A 26,204-nucleotide genomic window follows, 5' to 3' on the forward strand; every position below is an offset into this window, starting at 1 on the left:
AGTTCCTACCGATCAAAGATGAGAGCGGCGAGCTAGCTGGTTAGCCTAGCATAACCTGATGGAGGCTGACCGGGGGGCGGACAACCACGATGGAGCGGCAAAGAGAGGCAAGACCGTAGTTTCAGCAGGTTACTGAGATGCATTAAAACTCTATCTACTTGGATACAGTAACTGAGGACCAACAGGAACAGCACGATATGCAGTGAGTACCGATTTCCATCCGTCGGATGCACGGAACCGAATTAATCCCGCTAAAAGTTTGAAGCCGCCAGGCCCATTGCTACCAGTGCTAAGTTAGCCGGTTAGCTTGGTGCATGCATCCTCCTCCACTAATGTGGAAACTTGACAGCTTTGCGTTAGATTTGTTCAAGACTCAATTGTTTCGAACTTCCAGGCTAGGTGACACTCACATTTACAGCATTAGTTTGGGCGTTTGGAATGGTTTTCGCGGCAGTAAACACGTTAGCGCTACTTTGCTAGGTAAGTAGGTAGGTTAGCTTCTGAGAGGATGCTGCGTTCTGGAGGGTTTATTTAGCCATGATGATGATGGATCGAAGTTTAAGGACAGCAACAGAAATGTACTGTACTTTACAGTCTCTGCCAACTTGAAAACAATCAGATTTGAAGAGTTTGTGCTTTCGGTGGCTGGATGAGAGAGAATGTGATGTGCAGGTGTCTTCTCTGCACTGTAACACGCCAGGTGTGTGACACTGTGTGGCTTCTGGTTGTCAGGTCATGAAGCGGGCTCGCACTGAGCAGATCCAGTATGTCGTGTCTCAGTACCTGAAGAGGAGGCAGTATGTGGACACTGAAAGCTCCCTGAAAGGAGCCAAGCTCTTCCAGTCAGCTGAAGAGATGGCTGCCAGCCTCACAGGTGAGTAAAGATCAAGATTTGATGTGACAAGAATAATTTGTGTTGCAACAAAATTAACAGGATAGCACGATCTATGCACAACCAAACAGTTCAGAGGCAACATTTACTCAGACAACAGAGGTTAAAATTAACCACATGCCAGGTTATGATGTGTTTCAAAATCCTTCCCACCGTCCATCCATTATCTATACACCACTTTTCCTTTTATGGCTTTTCTCTTTGTATTCAGTCATGGTACTCCACCACTCATGCTTAACACAGTCTGTACTATACAATGTTTACTGTAAACAAATCTAATAATGTTACTTTACTGCAAACAAATCTGGTATGTGACACCATACCATCCATTATCTATCCACTGCTTTATACTCTGTAGGGTCATGGGGAGCTGGAGTCTCTTCCAGCTGACTTAGGGTGAAGGCAGGGGACACCCTGCACAGACCACATGCACACTCACGTTCACACCTATGAACAATTTAGAATCTCCAATTAACCTCAGCATGTCTTTGGATTGTGGGAGGAAGGTGAAGAACCCACACAGACACAGGGAGAACATGTGAACAGCTCAGAGATTCCAACCCAGAACCTTGTAGCTGTAAGGCTAGTGTGCTAACCACTGTAGCACCATGCCGTCTGCATTCCATTAAAATAATTATGCAAATCTGCATCAAAGTATACAGCATAAAATGTATGTAATACACAGTATTCAACAGAAGTGAGTCCATCCCTGTGCAATATCACTTAAATATGAAATGTTTCACAATTGTATCACCTTCAATAATTTCATTACTTCTAAGTTTAACACTAGAATATTTACTGTTATGCACAATGGAAAAACGACAGCTAAAATTTGCTGTATAAAAAAACAAAATCAGAGGCCTCACAGTAAGAACTTCATGCAATGAAAGTTGATAGAATAATGAGAAGCTCATCTTATTTTATTTTTTTTTAAGAAATATGTCCAACTTTATTTTAAATAGAATAATCAATACTTTTCAGGATGGAGGATACTAAATTTCTGTAGAAATATGTGTTTCAGCTGCTCTTTCCTGGAGGGTTTGTGTTGCTCTACCACTGTAATTGATGTAACTTAAAGTGTTCTATTGGAATTAATTGAGGTCCAGGTTATAGTTTTACCTTTTTCGTCTTTAGCATCTTTATAATTTTAGCAGTGTGCCTTGGATTGTTATCATGCTGGATTATTCCTCTTCTGCCAAATTTCTGCAGCCTGGATGTCATCTTGTCAGCCAATATTTTAGAATATTTGTAAATGTCATCTCACCAACACCTTTTGTACTCATGCTGCTCCATATCGTCATGTAATAGTACCATTGAGATGCTATTTAGTTGATCACTTACACTGTATATTGTATTTGACAATCTGAGTGGTGTCATGCTGCATAAATAATGTTTTACCTCCATTGATGTATTTCTAATTCTTACCTTTTCACTCCTCTCTCTCTCTCTCTCTGTCTCTCTCTCTGTCTCTCTCTCTCTCTCTGTCTCTCTCTCTCTCTCTTTCTCTCTCTCTCTCTCTCTCTCTCTCTCTTTCTCTCTCTCTCTCTCTCTCTCTCTCTCTCTCTCTCTCTCTGAGCAGTGCAAACAGAGTCAGGATGTGCCAACGTCGTCTCTGCAGCACCCTGCCAGTCAGATCCACAGCAGTATGAGACTCAGTACTCCAGGCTGCGCTCCTTTCTCTCAGGTTTGACATCCACACTGTATTTCACAACTGAAGATGAGTGTTGATTTACATGTCTGTATGTTGTGCTTAGACATTGGCAACAGTTAACAATTCAAAAGTCTCCTGTAATTTGTTTTAGAAAAAAAACTATCTACAAATGCCAGACTCGCACGTCCTGTTTGGAATGTGATGTTGTGTTTCATTACAAAGCCCTCAGAATACTTTTTGTTTTCCCTAAATAGAATCAGAAATATCCTGGGCAAAGGAGGTGACCAGCATCCTATATCCGCTCTTCGTCTACCTCCACCTGGACATGGTGCGCTGTGGCCTGAAGGGGGCGGTGGATGGGTTTTACGGTCGTTTCCATGGTGCCTTTCTTCAGGACAGCGAGCAGCGTGCCACTGTAGAGCAGCTCCGCCATGTTCTCACTGCTCAGGACATTACAACCAATCCCAAGCTGAGTGCTTTCCTGGAGCACAAGTACGTGGTTCACCTGACGGAGCCGGCCTACAGCTACCTGCTGCGCTACCTGCAGAGTGACGATAACAGCGCCCTCTGCAGGGCCCTCAGCACACACCTGCAGGTGGAGGTCACCGCTTCGAGGCGCACAGACTACCAGCTGTACGGAGCTGCTGGCGGTGCAACAGCTGCCCCAAACTCCACCTCATCCTGGGCGGGAGTGGACGGAGCGGAGGGTGGGGAGGGGGTGGAGGTCCCTGCGGGGATCCCACAAAGTGAAGCGGCACTGGAGGCTCTGCAGGACAGCATCAAAAAGGTCCGTGAGGGTCCCCCCTCGCTCACCACTGTCTGTTTTTACGCCTTCCACCACACGGAGCAGATGCTGAACACCGCTGAGGTCTCGGCTGACAGTCGGCTGCTGGCCGCTGGCTTCGACAGCTCCACAGTGAAGCTGTGGAGCCTCCGAGCCAGAAAGCTGAAGGCCAAACCGCACCAGGCTGATGTGTCGCACATCCACCTGGCCTGTGACGTACTGGAGGAGGATGTGAGTAGACCCTGGTTTTGTTCCTAATGCTTGGATAGCCTGTTAGGATTATGCATATTGGTTATTGTTGTATTTCTTTTGTCTGGGTGTTTTTTTTACTATGTCACTTTATCTATAAAATATGAGTAAATGGAGATAACAGTCATCACAAGCTTTCAGAGACCAGGGGGATATTTCCCAGTCAACTGTTTTCATCGGAGAAATTCAAAGGTGTTGAATTTGCAGCAAAAAGTGGCAACTCTTTATGAAGCCTGCCTCTATCATTTTGCTTGTTCTATTAATGTACATCATTCATAAATGACGTGACCAGATGTTTCAACATACATATAGATATACAAGTACGTTCAGTGGTTCTTTACAAATATAATTTATTTATTAAAGCAAGAGTTTTAATTACACTGATTACCTAAGACTTAGCAGTCATCATTATGAAGAAGTAATATTATAGCAGGCCTTATTTAGTTGGAGCAATAGCAGTGTTTCCAGTTGACAAATAGAATAGAATAGAGTAGAATAGAATGTGCTTTGTTGTCATTATACGGTGTACAACGAGATTGGAGAGCTTGTCCTTTTCAGTGCAAACATAGCGCAAGATAAAAGTCTTTAAAAAATCCTAAAGGTAGTGAAAACAATCTATTTACAAATATACAATATAAATGTCATAAATGATAAATATTTTAAAAAATATATGAGAATTGTAAAGAAAAGATATGAAGATTTCATAGAGAAGCAGAAAGTACCTTTGCTTGTGAAAGTGTAAATGATTTGATAAAAAAGTTAAATAATTAGATAATCACTCCGTCAATCAACGGAAAATTAATCTGTACCTGCTGATAACTAATCAATCACTGAGTCATCTTTTGTCACTAAAAGGTTTTCTATTTTAAATTATTTGATTTTCGTACTATGCTTTGGTTTCTGCTGAACTGAATAGCTTTAGATTTTAGACAGTTTGTTGAGTAAAAGACATTTGAAGAAATCTTTTTGGATTTTTGACATGGATCAATTAAATAATAAATTGTAAACTGTACTTTAAAATTATAATCTATTTTAAAAGGTTTGTTGTTTTAATTTATTTCACTCATGTCACTTTTTCTATCGTGTCTCATCAGGTGGATGAAGAGGACAGCTCCGGCAGCGAGATAAAAACGCTGCGAGGTCATAGCGGCCCAGTGTTTCATACGGCCTTCCTGACAGATAGCTCCGGCCTGCTGTCCTGCTCTGAGGACACAACAATCCGGTACTGGGACCTGGGCAGCTTCACCAACACGGCGCTCTACCAGGGCCATGCCTACCCCGTGTGGGATGTGGATGTTAGCCCCTGCAGCCTTTATTTCGCCAGCAGCTCCCACGACCGCACCGCCCGCCTGTGGACGTTCTCCCGTACCTACCCGCTGCGGTTGTACGCAGGGCATCTCTCCGATGTCGACTGCATCAAATTCCACCCAAACTCCAACTACCTGGCCACCGGCTCCACAGACAAGACTGTCCGGCTGTGGAGCACACAGCAGGGGGCGTCTGTTCGCCTCTTCACCGGCCACCGTGGCCCGGTGCTGTCGCTTGCTTTCTCTCCTAATGGGAAGTACTTGGCGTCCGCTGGCGAGGACCAGCGGGTGAAGCTGTGGGACTTGGCATCAGGGACTCTGTTCAAAGACCTGCGGGGACACACAGACAGCGTCACCAGCCTGTCCTTCAGCCCGGACAGCAGCCTGGTGGCATCGTCGTCTATGGACAACTCAGTGCGGGTGTGGGACATCCGCAACTCCCACAGCGGGACGCCAGCCGACGGCTCGTCAAGTGAGCTAGTGGGACTGTACACTGGAAACACCAGCAATGTGCTCAATGTCCAGTTTATGGCCTGTAACCTACTGCTGGTCACCGGAACCGCACAGGAGAAGACGGAGCAGTAGCCACGGCCGGTGGGTGTTTGTGTTTGAATGTGTCCAGATGTTGGTTTAAAGTTGTGGTCACCAGGCAGACTGTGAAAGACTAAGTGTCACCACACCCCCAAGCATTCAATTTTAGTTTTCCTCATTAGTTTTTGGCTCAGAGAAGAAGCAAGTCATTTTTTTTCTTAAAGTCTCATCCCTCAAGAACTGGCCTCAATATTCATTTATAGATAAATTATATTATTGCCAAATTATAATATTACCAAAGGGTGTTGACTTGATGTCAGTATTGCAGAACTCCTCAGTTCCTCTTGTACCTGATGATTTAAACGTGTAAAGTTTTCTGCTAATTATTGGAGAATATTGTTTAATTATGGACTTTAAAAAATAACTTGCACAAATCAGTTTTGCCCCTCCAAAAAATGATTCTGACCTGAGTGAATACCAAAACATAAACATGTCTGACATCCATCAGTTTGTGGACATTTGAGAGACTTTAGCACTGCTTAGCATTGTGACATACATGGGTTCCTGGTGTACAGAACGTAGGAACTTTTTCTGCTGTGTTCTTGAGTTGCACCTTGCTTTCCTGCTATATATTCTAACTGTTGCAATAACAGTCTGATACTTTGAGAAGCACGTGTTCTTGTTTGGAGTCAAATAAGATGGATATGAGTTTGGTCGCTGTGAATCCAATACTACAGACATATTTTACAGATTAGCATAAAGATTGGAGGCACAGTAACATTCAGTGAGGTGTGTTTGTCGGCCATTAGCATCCACTCCTGCCTCTTAAGTGTGTGCAGAAAGCAGCCACTTCAGGCAACTGGGATTGATTCTCATGGATAAAATGTTCTCTTGATTTAAAGCCCTCTCTTTGTTGGACCAGACTCACCTTTCATCCACTGCCATGGATGATTACAGATGTCTTATTAAAACGTGGCTGCTTTTATCTTGGAGTGACAGCTGCAGTGATGAGTACATTTGTCAGTCAGTGGATTGACAGAAAAGAAAAGGGCAATTCGTTTGATTAAGAATCATTTTAGCAATTTTGTACGTAAACAAGAGTCAAATGTTTGCTGTTTCTAGCAGTAATCTCAAAACGTGGCTGTTTTTGGACTGATTGTCAAGCGACACATTTGAGGTTGGTCGGTGGGGGAAAATTGAAACGGGCAGTTTTCACTATTTGCTGTCATTTATTGACAAAACAATGCATCAGTGTTCAATATTGTCTATTTGTTAGCCTTTCAGACATAAACGGTGTCTCATTTTCGCTGGTACCCATCAAGTTAGAGTTCTGAAAGGGTGTCGAGGGTCAAACACAAACGCTAATAAGTGACCGTGTGGACGTTAAAACGCCAGAAAACCAAGTGGTTGTTTCTCCTCACAGCACCAGTGAAAGCTGTTGGTCTGTTGGCCTACTGCAGGATGAGGGACAGTGTACGTAGTCTTGTTGAGGACTTTCGTAAAAATCAAAGGCTGCATTTTTCGCACTATTCTGTTCGTAACTGTGCAATGCTTAAAAAGTGTAAATATACTGTATTTTTGTAGTTTTGGGCTACCAAAAGTTCTCATCCAGATTGTGGTTAATGAGGGCTAAAAAAATACAGATGTAAAAGCTGATTTGTTTCTGGATTGTTTTCATACAGAAAACAATATACATTTTTTTTTTTTTTTTATAAACATTTCATTCATAAATTCAGCCTGGAAGTTGTCCTTTATGTTTGTCAGTAAACTTTTGTTCCCTCCTGTAGCCCTCAAACAGAAATAAATAAAAGAATTAATTTGAATTGATGCTTCTGTTCGTACCTTTTTTAATTTTGTTGCATGTATAACGCATAACATGAAAGTAAACTTGAAAAATAAGACAGGCCTTCACTGATCCCACAGAGGGGAAATTTGCGTTGTTTGAGCAGCAAAGACAGCAAATAAAGCTCCCTGCAAGGATCAAGCCAGCCATCTTCCCAGTCTTCCTCCACCCTGTCCGATCACATACCCTACAACTCTTACTTGTACTTTTGGACTTTCTGGCTTCTGTTTTTGTGCCTTTATTCCACAGCATTTACAAGCAAATATTGTACTTTTCACTCCACTTAAATGAAAGTAAGTATATTACAATATGATGTCCTGATCACACTAAGAAACTGCAGCGCTGCAATCAATCAGCAGAACGCTGAAGCACTTGGCAGCTGCATGAATAGTCAAATACAAAGACGTAGACATTAATGCATGTATAATTCTAAATCTACTGTGTTTTCATGTGAACCTGATGTAAGCAGGAAATTGGAGGATTTTGAATGGGAGCAGATTATTGGCAGTGAGCATTCCTTGTTTAAAGCTCAGGCTTCCTTTAGTCTACTGAAGCAGTGTTCACATGGCACTCTGGCAGTCGACTCAGTTCAGTCAACCTGTAACCAATGTTCACCTGTTAGGAATACAGCTGAGAGAAGAAGATGGGAAAGGCGTGTGGGTCATTCCGGTATTGGAGGACATTTGGGCTCCAAAATTTGTGGAAAATAAACCTTCCTTTTTTATATTCTGTGACATATTCATCAATAATAGGTAACAAACTATCAAAGGCTTGATTGTCTCAGCTTACACATCAATGGTAGCATTTTTATTCCATGTCTTGTTTGTTGTTTGCTGACCCTACTCTAATCACAGTAACAGGGTTGCTAATCCATCCTAATTTTAGCTTTTTTGATGGAAAAAAAAATCAAGAAAAAGGTAAAAAGAATTGGTCATATTCTGAAAGTATGCATAACATGATTGCATGTGGTAGAGTGAGGCATTCAGTCAAGGCTGACGATGTTATGAAATATGAAAAATAGAAGAGAGGATATGACTTTGTTCTACCCATTCTGTAGGAAAACGGTTTGATATTAATTCCAGTGTTTCATGTGATTCACTCTTTTCGTCTTCTTCTACCAGCTAAAAAAGGTTATGCTAACAGGGTTGTTGTGGGACACATGTTCCATGCATGATAATCATTATTTAAAATATTATGTTGATTATTTTTTCCCCACAATTACAAGAGACATCAATGAAAAAAATAACATAAAAAAGGAGATTTAAATTTAATTTCAACTGTTTTATTTGAGATTCAATTTGGTCATCAGTGGGGTGGGACAAGAGAAAAAATGGCATTTTAGGGGGAACTCCAGACTTATTTGGTATTTTTAAAAATATTTTCAAACATTGTTTTCTCCTTTTTTTTTTTAGATTCGGTCTCAGGACAAGAACATTTACACAACAACTGCATGTTTTAGTATTTTGTACATGGATTATTTGAAATTTGAGTGGGATGTAAAATGTCATCTGATTCTGGAATGATCCATGTAAGAACTAAGTGAAAGTATCAGACGTTGTCATTTTGAGCCACAAGGAGCTTTCCCAGTGTCTAAATGCGGTTCTACTGGAGGTTTGACACCGTAAAACATTTTGAAGAAACTGAGTGAGTTGCAACAGTCCATCATTACCTTAAGAACTGAAGGCCAGTCAGTCCAGAAAACTGCAAAAACTTTGAATGTAACCCCAAGTGCAGTCGCAAAGCCATCAAGCGCTACGATGAAACTGGCTCACGTGAAGACCGCCCCAGGAAAGGAAGAGTCTCCTCTGCTACCAGCCTCAGAACTGGCAAGTTAACAGCAGCTCAGATTAGAGCCCAGATAAATGCCACACAGAGTTCTAATAGCAGACACATCTCTACATCAACTGTTCAGAGGAGACTGAACCAATCAGGCCTTTAAGGTCAAGCAGCTTCTAAGAAACCACTGCTGCTAAGGAAAAGCAACAAGCAGAAGAGATCTGTTTGATTTGTAGATGCATCTTCACCAGTGTTCTCAGACTCTTGGACATCATTTGTCTCATACTTTTTCTTCTGGTTCTTGAAGTAGCTGTATTTTTTATTGCTTTTGCACCTCTGACTGCTGGACTTTACTGTATATTTCTACGCTGTGGCGCTGCTACTTTCACATTAATAATGAAGTACTGTTCCCTTGGAGGTAGATGAAGAGCAGGCAGAAGATGCTACTCATGTCCCTCACCCAGGATGTTTCTCTTTCCGGTTTTAGAATAGAATAGAATAGAATAGAATAGAATAGAATAGAATAGAATAGAATAGAATAGAATAGAATAGAATAGAATATCCTTTATTCGTCCCACAAGGGGAAATTTGCAATGTTACAGCAGCAAAGTCACAGTAAGGAAACTATAACACAACTATAAGTTAAAGATGTGAGATATTGCACTTTGGTCCTACTTTTGGTCTAATTAAGGTGATAGACATACTTAGAGTAGAAACAAACCCACACAGCGCCACACACTGCTGTGTAAATCCACACTGTACTTCAGCTATGACAGGAATCCAGTGACTGTGCAGCAGGAATGTGGATGTTATACCTGACAGTGTGGAGTCTCTGCTGTGGACCAGACAGTCAGGGTGCAGCAGAGACGACGACGACAGTCTAAATCTGTCTGAGCTGCTCAGAGACACACTGGGATCCTCAGCACAGAGATATTAAAGGTCACCTAACCCTATACAGGAGCAAGATACCAGCCTAAGAGAGACTTATCCGTAGTAGTTTATCACTTTACTTGCTTTACTTTAGAGTAGCTTTGTGTTACTTCATGGTTGTTTATCTCTCTTGGTGGTAATGCTGTGTATCTTTGGAATCCATATTTTTATTTTCTGTATCTTCATGACTGCATCATCTCTGTGATCCTTGTGTCAAGTCAGTTTGCATCCTAACGGGGCATTTCATCTGCAGTTGTGCTCACAAGTTTACATACCCTGGCAAAATATGTGAAATATTGTCTATTTTCTATTTTAGAAAATATGTTTGATCATGGAAAAATTTTTCTTTCATTTAGGGTTAGTGGTCAGACAAAGTTATTTATTATTACATTAAAGAATGGCACATATTTTACTAATTCTGCCAGGGGATTTAAACTTATGAGCACAACTGTATTTGTTATCTTTTTTCTCTTTGTATTGAATTTGTATTTCTGTTGATAATTTTGTGTCTCTTTCTAGCTGTTTTTCTTACCTTCTCTGTCATTTTTAATCCCTATCTAATTGATGTCACTTTGATCTCTTAGGGTCAATTTGCACTCTTGTTGGTCATTTTGTGTCTTTACTTGGAATCTTCATTCATTTTCTGTATGATTGTACAGCCAGTTTGCATATTTCTGGGAGGATTTTGCATCTCTTTCTCTTTGTATTAAATTTGCATCTATGTAATCATTTTGTGCCTCTCTGGTTGTTGTGTGTCTCTGTGTCTATCTGGCTTATCTGTGTGACCATTTTACTGCTTGTTGTGGTTATTTTGTGTCTCTTAAAGGTCATCATGTCAGTTTGTGCATCTTAGTGGCTGTTTTCTTTATTTATCTATATTTCTTCTCTTTTTAGTTGTTTTTTTTGTCTCCTTATAAACATTTTGTGCCTCTTTCTAGTTATTTTGCATGTCTTTTTGGCATTTTTGCTGTTTTTGGGGTTGTTTTGTGGCTATCTGTAACCACTTTTATCTCTCTTTGGTCATTTTGCATCTCTTGGTGGTTGTTTTGTGCCACTTTATAGTTGTTTTGTTTCTTTGTGAAGCCATTATCATCACTAACTGTCCCACAAGAAGGATTTACAGGCTTTTTTCAATTTTTTTTAAAAAACCCAGACACTCCTTGTCCCCTTGAATCTTTTTTTCCCACACTGATGTAAATAGTCCCAATACCAATGTCACAGTGCAATCTCTCAATTTCTTTATTTTTTCCCTCCTATTGCTCTTCTTAAATTGTAGTTTTATTATTTGCTTTTCAGGATCAAACATAAATTGTCTGTAGACCAAAGCTGTTCTGCTAGATTCACTTGTTCAGGAGATATTCTACATTATGTATTTAAATTTCATGGGTGCCAGTAATGGTGACCAGGACTGTATGCCACAGTATGGCCGTCTAATATAATGATACATAGGATCAAGTACCACACACTTAAAAAAAGTCTTATGAAATTGCAGGAGGATCCAGTTTTGAATCATTCAGTGTTGTAGTGATACTCAACAGGGGTGGAGTTGGATTTGTTGCATCCTGAAATAAGTTTCTAACCTTTCGTGGCCCTTTAAGTGCAACAGAAAGATCCTGGTTAAAGATCTGAATCAGATCATTTCTTGGGAGAATTCATTCCTAACGGTGTGGATACATAAAATATCTAGAAATGACCCTTTCTAGGTATTTAATGTATCTGTTGCCACATGATTAGGAATGAATTCCTCCTGTGTCCTGCAGGCCAAGCCCAAAGAGAGAGCGATAAGAGACAAGAGAGAGAAAGAGAGCGACAGTCATCAGGGTGAGGTTTGCTGCCACAGGAGGATAAACCAGTTTCTGTCTGGAGGGTGTGCACCTCGGAGCCCTACCCACCTGACGGACAGGCAGTGCATCAAACACACAGCGGGACAGTCACTCCATCACACTTCACCTCACGCCTGCTTCTCCTCCACTCGCTGAGGTTCTTCCTGAAGCAGAAGATGCCTCTCCAGTCCACTCTGTCCGGCAGGCGCTCCATCAAGGCCGAGAACACACAGTATGATGGGAGGTCGTTCGAGGAGCTGAGGCACGAATGTCTCCAGAACGGGGTCCTGTTTGAGGATCCAGACTTCCCTGCCGCTGACTCCTCACTCTACTACAGCCAGAGCGTTCCTGTCAACATTGAATGGAAGAGGCCAAAGGTATGCAGGCGCAGAACATTTCAGATTTCAGCTTTAAGGATTGACTGACGGGTGCTGTTAGGAGGACTCTGCTAGGAAAATGAGAAAATGTCTCAGGCTAAGTTCAGGAGTGCTCTTGAAATCTGTGTAGCAGATTGGATTTTAAATGTTGAATGAATGAAATGTGGTTTTGAGGTGAACAATTCATCTGATAATAATAACAATAATGTTTGAAAGACTGATAAAAACAGCATATTGTACAAAAACTCATAGAGTGTTTAAAAAACTTTATTGAAAAAATAAAGGACAGCTGAAAGGAAATTAAGACTCAAATACAATCACAAAAGGCTCTTCAATAAAAGCATGTATTTGAAAGATAAAAGGTTGTGTCCCTTATGCACATTCTTTTATGATGGATCAGTAGTTGCTTTCATAATCTTAAACTGATCTGTTGTAATTAATCTAGATTAAAATCAATGAACTGCAGCACCAGAGCGCTCTGTGGCAGTTATCTGAACAAGGGTTGGCAGCATTAATAGAAATATTACTATGGCACTCAATAAATGCAATGAAAGTTTATCTTACGTTCATTTTTCTGATTTTCAATACAACAAAAGCAATTAAGTATTTGTAGTCACAGCTGCAAAACCAGTTCTGCAAGAAAAGAGAGTAAATAGAGCCAAGCGCAAGGACATTCACCTCTCACTGAGCAGACTTTACCCCCACACGTTAATGTTGTCAGCAGCAGAAGTGGTGTAGGATCATCTGTAGCTGCTCAGAACTCACTTTCAGAGGTTCCATTCAGCAGATCAGCTTTACAATAACACATTTGTGGAAACTGTCTTGATTTTTTTTTGTTGAAATCTTTCAAGTTCTGCCAAATAGTCACTCGTTTTCGAAGAATTTGCCTCTTGCAGTTAAAATTGTGTGCATCTTCCCTGCTGACATACCTGCACCACTGACCTGGCAAGAGTAAACCCGAACATTCATGTCCGTTGCAATTACTCCACATTTCTGTGCTGGGTGTTCCTTCACAGAGAATGCCTCAGCTGCCTGCTTATAGAGCGTTGTGTGTATTTTGTGTTGCGGTGACTGGGTATTCAGGCTGATTAATATGCCTGGAATGTGAACACACCTATCAAAGGTGTCACCGTCATGTTTTTTTTTTTTAATAAACCAACCTGTTCTTCGACCCTCCTACAGGAGCTCTGCGACAACCCAAAGTTCATCGTAGGAAATGCAGACCGCACAGACATTTGCCAAGGACAGCTTGGTTTGTAACTCCAGTGATCTGCATGAGTTCCTTTTACTTTTTCAAATGCGCATATTTGACTCGTGTATGAATGAGGCACCTGTTTGCCATCACAGGGGACTGCTGGCTCCTGGCAGCCATCGCCTCCTTGACCCTGAAAAAAGATGCCATGGCTCGAGTCATCCCCCATGACCAGGATTTTGACCACAGATATGCTGGCATCTTTCACTTCCAGGTACACTGCTGGGACACTCGTCTCTGAACAAGCTCTGCTTCCACATCCTGTAGTTGTGTCGCTTCCTTTCATTAAATACAGACACATCAGGAGGACCTCGTGTAAGCAGAAGTAGGATCCATTTAGATGGGATTTATAAATACTGTCTACCAGAGATACCTGCACCTGCTTTGTCAAAGTGCTGTAAACTCTTCTCTGTTGCTCCCTCAGTTCTGGCAGCACAACAAATGGCTGGACGTGGTGGTGGATGACAGATTGCCTTCAGTGAGAAATCAGCTCATCTTGCTTCACTCTGCCTCCAACAATGAGTTCTGGAGCGCTCTGCTGGAGAAAGCCTACGCCAAGTAACATCACCTACATCATTTTACACCTAGCGAGTAACAGATGATAGAAATAACATTCTATGTATCCTCCAGCTCAACTCTCAGTTGCAAAAGCCACCTTCCCCAAATGAATAAATGCCATCACCTTTAAACTAAAAGCTCTATTGTTTCCTTAGGTTTGATCACTTACTCATTCATCCGTGCTAACTTTTGATGTGGTTTTCTGTTTATTTTAGAATGCACGGCAGCTATGAGGCCCTGAAGGGCGGCACCACAATGGAGGCCATGGAGGATTTTACTGGCGGTGTGGGGGAAATGTATGAAACCAAAAAAGCTCCACGCAACCTGTTCTCGATCATGAAGAAGGCCCTGGACCGAGGTTCCATGATGGGATGCTCTATTGACGTAAGGATCTAATTAACCTTAAAATTCTTATTTATGTAATTTAATTATTAACTTCCACCCCTCAGATATGAGGTCTAGTAAGTACTTCAGCCCAGCTCCTCTGATTTCCAGATCACCAGCTCTGCAGAGTCGGAGGCCAAGACGGCCAGCGGCCTGGTGAAGGGACATGCATACTCCATCACAGGCCTGGAGGAGGTAAGACTCTGCTCCTGATGGCAAGAAACCAGCTTAGATGAAGTTATTATCATGGCGGAGCTATTAAAAGCATCAATGGAAAATGATGAAAGCTTCCATTTAGTTCAGTTACTTTTGCTAGTAAATGATGTAGACAAGTACAGAATTTTTCAGCACCTGTTAAAACATAGAATGGTACAAAAGCTCACTTGTTACGGTGATCTTTTGAAAATTGTCCAACATGATCATTTACCTGCAAACTGTGATTTTTGTTGTTGAACGTGAACTCAAAGGCTTCCAAAGAAAAAAACAAAACACAACTGTAAAAGAAAACACATTATTATGACATTATCCATCAGTGGGACAATAAGACATTTAAAGTCACGACTGAAGACTACATGCTTTTTACCTAATAACCAAACTCTTACGGTCTCAATAAAGATATTTCTGTTTTTCAGGTGAATTTTAGAGGGCAGAAGGTCCAGCTGATTCGGATCAGAAACCCCTGGGGTCAGGTTGAATGGAACGGCCCCTGGAGTGACAAGTAAGAATGCTTACTTTCATAATGCAAAAAAATTTAAAGTATACCCATATACAGATTATAAGGCAACAAGAAATGATCAGCTGGAGAAAGTACACAGCAGTTGTGTGTTCTTTTTTTGTCCCTTCTCAGCAGTTCTCTGTGTGTTAATGGCGTTTTTCACGTCATTGCCTCTTATAACTGTTTTTAATGTGTTTTTTTAGTGAATTGTTGCTTCTCCCTGATTCCTGCATGTTAAAATCTTTGGTCTGTTTCAGGTCCAGGGAGTGGAATTATGTTGACTCAGCAGAAAAAAATCGCATCCTACAGAATTCAGCTGAAGATGGAGAATTCTGGTGAGGCCACACGGTGAATTCAGATCCAACTCAAACATAAGATTCGTGTGTAAATGTGTGAAAGTTTGTCATAGGATTGGAGTGTAATATTTGTATGTAGTCATGGAACAAATGAAAGGTCAGGAATATTATGTTAATGTGCCACAGGAAGTGTGCAGTTATGGACCAAGACTTTTAAGCAACTAAATCTACAGGAAGATGAATTTATTATCACTAGATTTCAGAATTCTTACACATCTTTGACAAAACAGGAAAAAATACCTTAAAATTCCTGTGTTGGGTTTTAAAAAAGGAAGAAAAGATGTACAATATAAAACATCTGGATGACAGGATTATACAGCATAAATGAGGAGGACGTCAAACAACTTGCACATATCAGAAGGAACAAATCTGAAGTACATCAACACGTGTACAAACAGGGATCTGAGTGCATTTTCCGGCAAAATACACCTGAATCAAGAGCTCCTCATCTCAAGGATGATAAATTTCCAGAGCACACAAAGGGGCTGGACTCCACTGCTTCATTCACAGCCTTTAATGTGTAAACAGACAATCATTGCAGCACTGCTTTGTCTTTGATAGAGTCCAAAATATCAAGAAATGATTGTTAGTTTTGCTGGACCTCAGTGTGCTTTTGTTTGGTGCAGAGCCAAATCAGCAAAATGGATTTAAAAAATTGCATTCTCAACAAATTAAAATTGGCTGTAATGTATGGTTGTCTTTAAAGCAGTGCACTGCTTTATGTTTAAAGTCTGTGGGGATGTCTTTGAAGCACATTGTGAGTGTATTAAATTGATAAAAAAAAACAATGATTGTGGTGATTGTCACTCCAGGATGGAATTTGAAGACTTCAAGAGGAACTATGACAAGGTTGAGATCTGCAACATGACCCCTGACTCGCTGACTGATGACACCAAGCGCCACTGGGAGGTCAGCTTGTTTGAGGGAAACTGGATTCGTGGCTCCACCGCTGGAGGCTGCAGGAACTACATCGGTGAGACCACCAGATCTGAAAATGAAAGATAATTCTTTTTTCTATATTGACTTGTTGCCTTTGAACACAGAATGGCTGAAATTCAAGCATGCTTGTGGTGGCCTCTGTATCTTAAACTGATCTCTCTTAAGCTCAGCATCTTTAATCTGCAGACACATTTTGGACCAACCCGCAGTTCAAGCTGCTGTTGGAAGATGCGGATGACGACGATGATGTGTGCAGTGTGGTGATCGCTCTGATGCAGAAGAACAGACGAAAGCTGAGGAAAGAAGGCCTAGACCTGGAGACCATCGGCTTTGCAGTGTATGAGGTCAGACGGAAACAAGTTTGAAACTCAGACTTCTGCTTGTGTGTTTTTCGGGGCGGGGGTTTAGTTTATGCATAATGCCACTTTTAGCAGTTTGTGATCTATACAAGAGCTATTTCTTGGCAGTGTTGTCATCAGGACAGAATTTCCTAACCTATGAGTCAGGAGTCAACATTGGCTTCAACTACTCATGTTCCTTTCACTGTGCCAAGATGGACTCATTTTAAATGTAGGACATAATATCATCTTGGTATAACTAACTTAGTAAATATATTGTCGTCAGAGTGCTCTTGGAAAAGCAGTGAGGATATAATATTATATGGTTAAATACATTTACATATACATTAACAATAAAAAAAGTCAGATTGTATGCAAAGTTAATGTCATACTATATATTTAATCATATTTTTACTGTAATACTACAGATCAGCTAAAAAGTACAGATCTATGCAGTAAGCTGAGTAATATTTTCAACTGACTGTGTCACTGAGATTGATAATAACGAACAATATTGTATCATCTGCATTAAATTGAACATTGCACCTTGAAAACACTTATTACGTCAGAGTAGATAGCACAGGGCTTAATACGTATCTCGGTGGGACATCTTGATCAGCAACTTTACCTGAAGCAATTTGCAGTACTAATTTGAGCTAACTATGAACAGAATCACCAAGAAATAGAAATAAATTTAACAATAAGTATCCGCCTTGTTGCTAACTATATCTTTGTTCCTATTGTATTAAAAATTATGTGATATTATTCAGGTCTAATGATCACTTTAGATTTTGGATGCACATGATGCATATATAAATATACTACCAGTCAAACGTTTGGACACACCTTCTCATTCAGTGGTTTTTATTTAATTATTTCCTACATTGTAGATTAATACTGAAGACATCAAAACTATAAAAGAATACATTTGGAATTATGAAGTAAACAGAAAGGTGTTAATCTTCAGTATTAATGTAAATTGTAGAAAATAATACAAATAAATAAAACACATTAAATGAGTAAGTGTGTCCAAACCTTTGACTGGTAGTGTGCATTTTATAGATTTTGGGCTTTCCTAAGACATAAACAGATCTGCAAAATGTGCAGTCTGGGATTTTTTTTGGCTCACTGAATATTTAAATAAATCAATAAATGTATTGTTAGCATTGATGATGAAGATACTACACATGGGTGACTAAAGATTAAAGTTTCTCAAGGTTATTTTAGTTTTGGAACTTTTTATCATATCACTTGATGTCCATTACCAGATGTGAGAAGGAGAAGTAAACTTGAGCAAGTAATCTAAAACATGGACGGATACAGAAAATTAGGACATCTATGTTTCCATAAGTTCAGTTGATATGATCAGAATCACCAGGATACCAACTAACTGGACCAGTTTTTAAATCAGTCAATCATCTGGATTCTTTTCAAATACTTTAAAAACATGATACTCTCAGATTTACAATTATGTCACACTTCCCTCTCTTTACGGATGTACTTTATATTCAGTATCGTACACTTTCCAATTAGAATTAATGACCTTTTACTGTTCGTTCAGGCTCCAGAAGATGATGACCAAGCGGGGAAAGATTTCTTCCGCTACCATGCGTCCAAGGCTCGCAGCAGGACCTACATCAACCTGCGGGAGGTGTCAGAGCGCTTCACACTGCCTCCTGGAAAATACCTTCTGGTCCCCACCACCTTCCAGCCCCACCACGAGGCCGACTTCCTCGTCCGCATCTTCTCTGAGAAGAAGGCCTCGGCACTGTGAGTGTTCCGCTCTGGATTCTGGGACAAAACCCAAACGGCAAACAAAAAGTTGATGCAATCTTGAAAAAAGAAAAACACCCCCCTCCCCCCAAACAAACAAACAAACAAACAAAAACAGAGAAGTCTCAAGACCATATAATAATGAAATCAGCAATAGTGCTCTTCTCCATGTCCACATTTTATTTCTTCTGCTAAATACTTCAGAAACCTTTCTGTCAATCAAATGCACAATCAAATCAGACATTATATCATGGTTGTGGATTTAGTTGGATTCAGTTTAACCCTCTGAACAACAAAACCCAGCATAAAAATTATTCAGAATGGCAGCATTTATCAGAGCCAGAAACTTTGAAAACAGAAAGAATCATTGAATTTTCACCTTTCTGATGGTCCATCAACTAATTATGTGTGATGGAGTTTGACCAGGAAAAGGATCCAAAACTAAACACAGAAAATTGTCATATTTCATGTCTCAATCAAAAATTTGCCAAAAATGTAACTGTTTGCGGTAACCACATTCTGTAAAAAAAACAAAAACAAACTAAAATCCTGTGCTCCTTGGTGTAACCCCACAGCCATTAGTAACTCAGCTGCAACCAACTGTCTAATGCTAAAAATTCAGGGGCTATTTGGCTGAACTGCAGGATGTGTTTACACACAGGACACAAGTATGGAAAGAAAAGGAAGGTGTAACTGATAAAATATCTACACCACATGGAGCCACATTTTTTCCTGCTTTGGCAACAACTGTAAAAACTTTGTACATGCTGATTCCAGATGTCATACTGCACAAAAGCCATTTCTGAGTTCTCTCTACTTCTAGTCGTAGTTGTTCTGTTTCCAAAGAGATTGCAGGACTTAATATTGCAGTGAAAAATGAGTCCACACTGAGTAAAAATGCAATATGAGCAAAAAAAACCCCCAAAAAAACAAAAACAAAAACACCCCAAAACTGTTCAGGGCGTTAAGCTTACCAACTGGGTGTATATGTGGTGATTTTAATCTGATAAGAAGAACATTTTTAGGGTAATACAGAGTAAGTGTTAAAAATAAAAACCTATTAAAAAAAATAAAAATAATGAAGGTTACACTGGCTTGTCTTGAAAACTTTTGGCTTCTTTCCTCAGAGAGATGGGCAACAACATTGATGCTGACCTGCCAGATGTGAGTAGACCCGCCAGGCGATGGATGATGATCATTCGCCTGATCAGCCGAGTCTGCTCTTATTGATGCTGTGCTATGCTTGTTTGTTCCAGCCGCCCATGCCCACCCAACCAGAGGAGGAGACGGACGAGGAGAAAGGCCTGAGGAGGCTGTTCAACCAGCTGTCTGGAGAGGTGAAAATATCGCAGCTTCGTCCAAATGAATGATAATGTTATTCTATACAGTAAAATCAGATATCGTTCCTCCATGTCTCCAAATAAATAGCTGAGGAAGGTTCAATATTTTAGGAAGATGAGATCTAAGCAATTTTCAGAAACAGCCAGAACATTTTGCCAACATAAAAGAAAATGTGAATTTGATGGTAAATACTGTAAACCTCACAGGGCTTTTCAAACTAGAGTTTTATATTATGATAAAAAAAAAGTAATGTTTGTAGTTTAGTATGCATTGTGGTACTTTCTGTGTTTTACTTTAGTATTTATCAACTGAAGTGTCTTCCACCCTGTTGTGCCTACAGGACAAGGCTATCTCTGTCAGAGAGCTCCAGCAGATGCTGAACGGCGTCCTCAGCAGGCGTAAGTAAACAAGTGTTTTGACTTATTTTATGTCCATTTTCTTCAGTTTTCTTTAGTCTGTCTTCATTTTTGCATCAAATTCTGTCAGTGTTCTTTCAAATAAAACCTTTTCCAAACCATATGTGTAAAATAAAAATCAGATGGTAAAGAAAGTTGCAAAGAAAAGTATGTGAACCCTTTGGGATTACTTGGATTTTTGTATAAATTGGTCATAAAATGTTTTCCAATCTTCATCTAAGTCACAGCAATAGACAAACAGTCTGCTTAGACTAAAACTGCACAAAAAATTATATGTTTTCATGTTTTTATTGCACACAACATGTAAACATTCACAGTGCAGGGTGGAAAAAGTATGTGAACCTTTGGAATTAATAACTGGTTGACTCTCATTTGGCAGCAATAACCTCAACCAAACATTTCCTGTAGTTGCAGGTCAGACCTGTACAATAGTCAGGAGGAATTTTGGACCATTCCTCTTTACAAAACTGTTTCAGTTCAACAGTATTCTTGGGATGACTGGTGTGAGTTGCTCTCTTGAGGTCATCCCACAGCATCTCAGTCAGGTTGAGGTCAGGAATCTGACTGGACCACTCCAGAGAGTGAAGCTGTTCTGTTGTTGATTTACTTCTATGCTTTGGGTCATTGTCCTGTTGCATCATCCATCCTCTGTTGAGCTTCAGATGGTGGACAGATGGTTCTAAATTTTCCCATAAAATTTCCTGATAAACTTGGGAATTCATTTTCGGTTGAAGACAGCAATCCATCCAGGCCCTGAGGCAACAAAACAAACCATGATGCCCCCTCCACCATATTTTACAGTTGGGATGAGGTTTTGATGTTGGTGTGCGTTGTGTGCTCCTTCCAAACAACTCAATTTTGGTTTCATCCATCCACAGAATATGTTGCCAGTAGTGCTGTGGACATCCAGATGCTCTTTTGCAAACTTCAAGCATGCAGCAATGTTTATTTTAGACATTAGTGACTTCCTCCATGGTGTCCTCCCATGAACTCCATTCTTGTTTAATGTTTTACTTGTTGTAGAGGGTAGGATTCTAGGATTCTTATTCACCTCATTGAGCATTTTCTGCTTTTGCAGTCACCTTTACAGGACGACCACACCTAGGGAGAATAGCAACAGTGCTGAACTTTCTCCAACTGGAGACAATCTCTCTTACCAATGAAACATGAACATCAAGGTTTTTAGTTATACTTTTGTAACACTTTCCAACTTCATGAAGTCAACAATTATTGATCGTAGGTCTTCTGAGAGCTCTTTTGTGGGAAGCATGGTTCACATCAGGCAATGCCTCTTGAGAACAGCAAACTCAAAACTGGTGTGTGTTTTTTATAGGGCAGAGCAGCTTAAACCAACACCTCCAATCTCATCACATAGATTGAACACCAGGTTGGCTGACTCCTGGCTCTAATTAGCTCTTGGAAAAATCATTAGCCTCATACTTTTTCCACCCTGCACTGTGAATGTTTACATGTTGTGTTCAATGAAAACATGAAAACATATATATTTTTTTGTGTGGTATTAGTTTAAGCAGACTGTGTTTGTCTATTGCTGTGACTTAGATGAAGATCAGAACACATTTTATGACCAATTTATGCAAAAATCCAAGTAATTCCAAAGGGTTCACATACTTTTTCTTGCAACTGTATAACATGTATGGAGCTCCACAAGGCTTTTGTCTTGGACTACTTCTTTTTAATCTTTAAATTTGACTCTGATAAAAGCAAACAAACTAACAGCATATATGAAGATGATGTATAATTTTATATTTACAGTTTCCCAAGATACAATGATGACTTGAAGCTGACCTCAGTTGCTTTAAAGGCTGCAAAAGGCTTTACAGGGCATTTTAATACCTCCTGCAGTTAATGTTTGGTTACAAAGTTTCACAGGCAACTTTAGCCTGCTGACATGTTATAATGAATTCAGTTGTTTAGGCCAAAATTCACAGAAAGTGTCCCGTGTTTAAAATCTAGAGACTAGGTTGCTCATCCTCCATGATAATGTGTATAATTCTGGATATACACGAGTTGGACAAGATTACAAACGAGAACTGAATACACAGGACATCATAGCTGCTTTTTAGGTGCTTAGCAAACATAGAATATATAAAACAGTTCATCAACATGCTCATTGAAACAACAAATACATAAATAAAATATCTTTATTGAGATGTGAAGTTCAGATATTTGCTCGCATATATGAGTGTTAGGTAGAAACTGAAGGAAAAACCTCAGCACCAAGAATAGATGTGATTTGAAAATAACGTATAAAAATTACGAGTGACAACAATTAGATGTCAAAATCATTTTTAGCAATCTAATATGTTCAATGTGTGGCTGCTCTCCTCTCATCTTGCTGTGCTGTGTATTATTAGCGGTCAGATTCACTAAATATCTTCACAGATTTTTTTGCATCTAGTTATTTTGTTGAACTTTGTGTCACAGTTTTAATCCTTTGTCCTCAGGAAGAGAAATCAAATTTGACGGTCTGAGTCTGAGCACCTGCCACAGTATCATCAACCTCATGGATGTATCCTTCAGAGTTAACGCCTGACTGGTGATTTTAGACGACCTGTGTAGAAGTAAAGTTGTCTTGACTTTATCTTTTTTTTCTTTTGTTTTGATTTGTTTTGGTTTTGCTGAAGTACAAGCTACATGGGGTCTCTTCACAAAAATCTTCATCAGTCTGTGAGAAATATTTCAAAGGTCCTGGCATAACTTTTACACCAAGCACATCATGAACATAGCAAACCGTCTATACTTGGTATACTTTCACTACTTTTTCTCCTTTTGCCATGACAGCAGCTTGCCTGACATTAGTAATATGTCTGTCACTGCACATTTACCCAGTTGTTGCTGTTATATTTTAGAGGTGGACTCATGCACTCCACCGTTGTGGGTTTGAATGCATTCAGCAGTTGAAATAATTCCTGATGTGTTGACAGTGTTTTTTCAGGTACTGCATTACAGGAGATACAGTCCTCCAGTATCTTTCTTCCTGTATATAGTGAACTAAAGAATCAATCAGGACCATTTTTTCCCCTGATTTCTTGTTGATTTTTACAATCCAAGCCAAGTATTCAAGGCTTAATCATTTGCTTCTTCTGGCTGATTGATTCCTTACCATTCTGTTGGAAAAATCATTGCATTTATTTGCATGTTGGTTTATCTCAGCTGGCCTCATAGCTTCGTCTAACAGATCACACACTGTGGTCTTCCATCACTGCTCTCGATAAACCAAAGACTTGTGGTGAATTGGTGTTAGTTTGACTAATTTAAGTCAAGTGACTGCGATGAATGACGATTCAAGAGTTCACTGAGCGACCAGCATCATGGTGCCGACTGATAGCAGTTGTAATGTTGCTGATGTGTCACATCATATCAGAACTTTTATTTTGGCTCAAGGCTAGTTTGAGTATAAGTACCACAGTTGTATTTGTTTTATGGGACCATGCATTGCAAGTGGTGTACATGTACATGCACTTTTAATGAATCAATACAGTTTTACCAATATTTGAAGGATTTAAAGAATATTTTTCTGCTCTTTAAGAACCACAAAGCTATATTTAACCACTGTATCAGTGATTTCCTTGTGTTTTTTGTTGGTGTATGTATAAGAATTAGAAGAATGGTTTTAGTATTATGGATAAGTTGATTAGTAAAATGCTTTTGAAGTTTTTTCTTGACATAGTAAACCAGGTGGACAACACAGGGAAGCTGGAGTTCCAAGAGTTTAAGGTCTTCTGGGAAAAGATGAAGAAATGGATTGTACGTTGATTTATGTGTTAAAACAGTGAATCATCTGTAGTGGTGGAGGTTTGGGGAGTCTTTGTAGCTCAGATTGTGAAGAGAAGCTTGTGTTGTTGCAGATGCTCTTCCTGTCCTTTGACACAGACCGATCAGGGAAGATGTCGTCCTATGAACTTCGCATCGCTCTCAAAGCTGCAGGTAAGAGTCGGCTGAATTCTGTCTGAAGAACACCCTAATTTTTAGATTATTTTATTGGAAATTCTATATGTTAATGTCTCACTGTACTCTGAAATGAAAGCATAGAACAAATAAACAAATGAAGTTAAAAAAAATCAATGAGAAATCAAAATGTAATCTAAACTTCTGAGTCATCAAAGTACCACCTTTGACCTTTTTGTATAATTCTGAATTGTACATTATTTTTCAGTTTTGCATAACCTTACCCTTTTTTAAAAAAAAAACCTCTGGCAGTTCACGGCATACCTTTATTCCATTTTAAGCTATTCATTGGACTTGAATTACTTGAGTTTCAAAAAAAAACTGGAAAAATTGGAGTATTCTAAAACTTTTGACCGGTAGTGTATGTTGGCAACATTTAGTAGCAGACTATGTTCTTGTCTCTTTTCATAGTCACATGGAAATGTTCATCAAAATGCAATGCTGTCAATTTAAAAAATGTAACTGAAGGACCTTTTATTAACTACTTTTCTGAGTGAAGAACATCTTATAGTTATTCTTAGTGGATGGACCAAGTCTCAGTGACAAACGAGGAAACGCCATTCAAGTCAATAATTTGCAGATAAAAGCCCAAGATTAAACCAGTAAAGGGACTTTGAGTTGAACTGAACTTTCTAAAAGTGAGTCCATTATTTTGCATACTCAGTATTGCACATTATAGAATACTGTATAACTGTATTCTATTGAGAAATACTGTCTTCTTGGTGATATGCTTGCAGTTTATTATAGAACACACAGATTATCCCCATGTTTAATACACTGTATATTTCAATACGTTTGAATTCCATATTATGCATATAATTTCAGCAGCTAAATTACATTTGATTATTATATATGCTAATATGAGTAAAAGTGGTAGTCGACCAGTTTGTTCTGTCATGAACAGGGGGAGTAAAAAGGATAATAAAACTGACAAAAGCTATAAACAGTAAAAATTATGAAAAGAAGTAACAAAAAACCCCACTACATCCAATCAAATTAATAGCCATCAGCTTTTGGGAATGGTTTATTGTTTATTCATGTGGGTGTTTGGGTTTGAAAGCTAACTGCTGCTCTTTTCCTATGAAGGAATGCATCTGAACAACAAGCTCCTGCAGCTGGTGGGCTTGAGGTTTGCTGACGACAGCTATGACATCGACTTTGATGATTACCTCACCTGCATCGTCCGTCTGGAGAACATGTTCAGTACGTAAAAATGTTACAATGAAATTATCCACTAAGTATTCAGTAACTACATCTATACTTTGAAATGATCAAAGTTAAGATTGATGTTAAAATGAATCTGAAGAAGCTTTTGGCCACTTTAACTGACTGAAACTGTATGTTTTACACAGGAGCTTTCCAGGCTTTGGACAAGTTTAAGAGGGGGCGGGTGAAGATGAACATCATGCAGGTAAAACCACATCTATGCAACACCTGATTCACTTCATCTCTGCGAGTAATTCAGCTGTTTGTTTAACCAAACCTGCTACACAGATTGGAGGGATTTATCTGAGTCCTGTGGCTGCTTTTCAGGCTTTTGTTTAGGTCCCTTTACTCTGAAAATGTGAACAAATTTGTTATTTTCTGAGAATTTATTTTCATGCAGATCTTTTTGAATTCACTGTGCTTTTTCCTCTTTACTTCACAGTTCCTGATGCTGTCGATGAACGTTTGAGGAGGAGCTGAAAGCAAGCAAACACCAGCAGAAGAACAAAACACAGCAGACAGTCTTAGAATGTAATAATCAGACTATAGTGATGCATGCACACATTTTCGTTTTCCATGGTTTTCTTTTCCACATCTGTCCAGTCTATCTGCCATTATTTCATCAAATAATGTGAAATGCTGTCTGAGCTAAAGTTTTTTTTTGTTTTTTAATTTTGGGGAAAGGGTTGAACTTTGAATTTTGCTGACTTGAAATTTTGGATAAAATATTGGTTTATTTTCTCTGCTTGCTGGATCAGTGGAAATACATTTTGAATAAAATGCTTGTCTTTGTC

General features: G+C 39.5%; 2 protein-coding genes across 2 annotated transcripts; both read left to right on the forward strand.

Annotated features, from left to right (window-relative positions):
• Positions 1 to 10: 10 nt before the first annotated feature.
• On the forward strand, positions 11 to 7,237 carry taf5l (TAF5-like RNA polymerase II, p300/CBP-associated factor (PCAF)-associated factor). The gene is made up of 5 exons (XM_023268925.3): positions 11 to 202; positions 733 to 874; positions 2,472 to 2,576; positions 2,798 to 3,558; positions 4,671 to 7,237. The coding sequence occupies exons 2-5, from the start codon at positions 736 to 738 to the stop codon at positions 5,466 to 5,468; spliced, it is 1,803 nt and encodes a 600-aa protein (XP_023124693.2). The 5' UTR covers positions 11 to 202; positions 733 to 735; the 3' UTR covers positions 5,469 to 7,237.
• A 4,632-nt stretch (positions 7,238 to 11,869) lies between these two features.
• On the forward strand, positions 11,870 to 26,204 carry capn9 (calpain 9). Its single transcript, XM_023268923.3, has 20 exons — positions 11,870 to 12,163; positions 13,346 to 13,415; positions 13,511 to 13,629; positions 13,840 to 13,973; positions 14,189 to 14,357; positions 14,469 to 14,552; positions 14,990 to 15,075; positions 15,330 to 15,407; positions 16,241 to 16,401; positions 16,554 to 16,711; positions 18,267 to 18,475; positions 19,606 to 19,642; positions 19,735 to 19,815; positions 20,160 to 20,217; positions 22,701 to 22,765; positions 23,935 to 24,003; positions 24,105 to 24,183; positions 25,291 to 25,407; positions 25,557 to 25,615; positions 25,853 to 26,204. Exons 1-20 carry the CDS (start codon positions 11,963 to 11,965, stop codon positions 25,877 to 25,879), a joined length of 2,061 nt encoding a protein of 686 aa, XP_023124691.1. The 5' UTR covers positions 11,870 to 11,962; the 3' UTR covers positions 25,880 to 26,204.

The sequence above is a fragment of the Amphiprion ocellaris genome, chromosome 4 (assembly GCF_022539595.1).
Source record: "Amphiprion ocellaris isolate individual 3 ecotype Okinawa chromosome 4, ASM2253959v1, whole genome shotgun sequence".
NCBI lineage: Eukaryota > Metazoa > Chordata > Actinopteri > Pomacentridae > Amphiprion > Amphiprion ocellaris.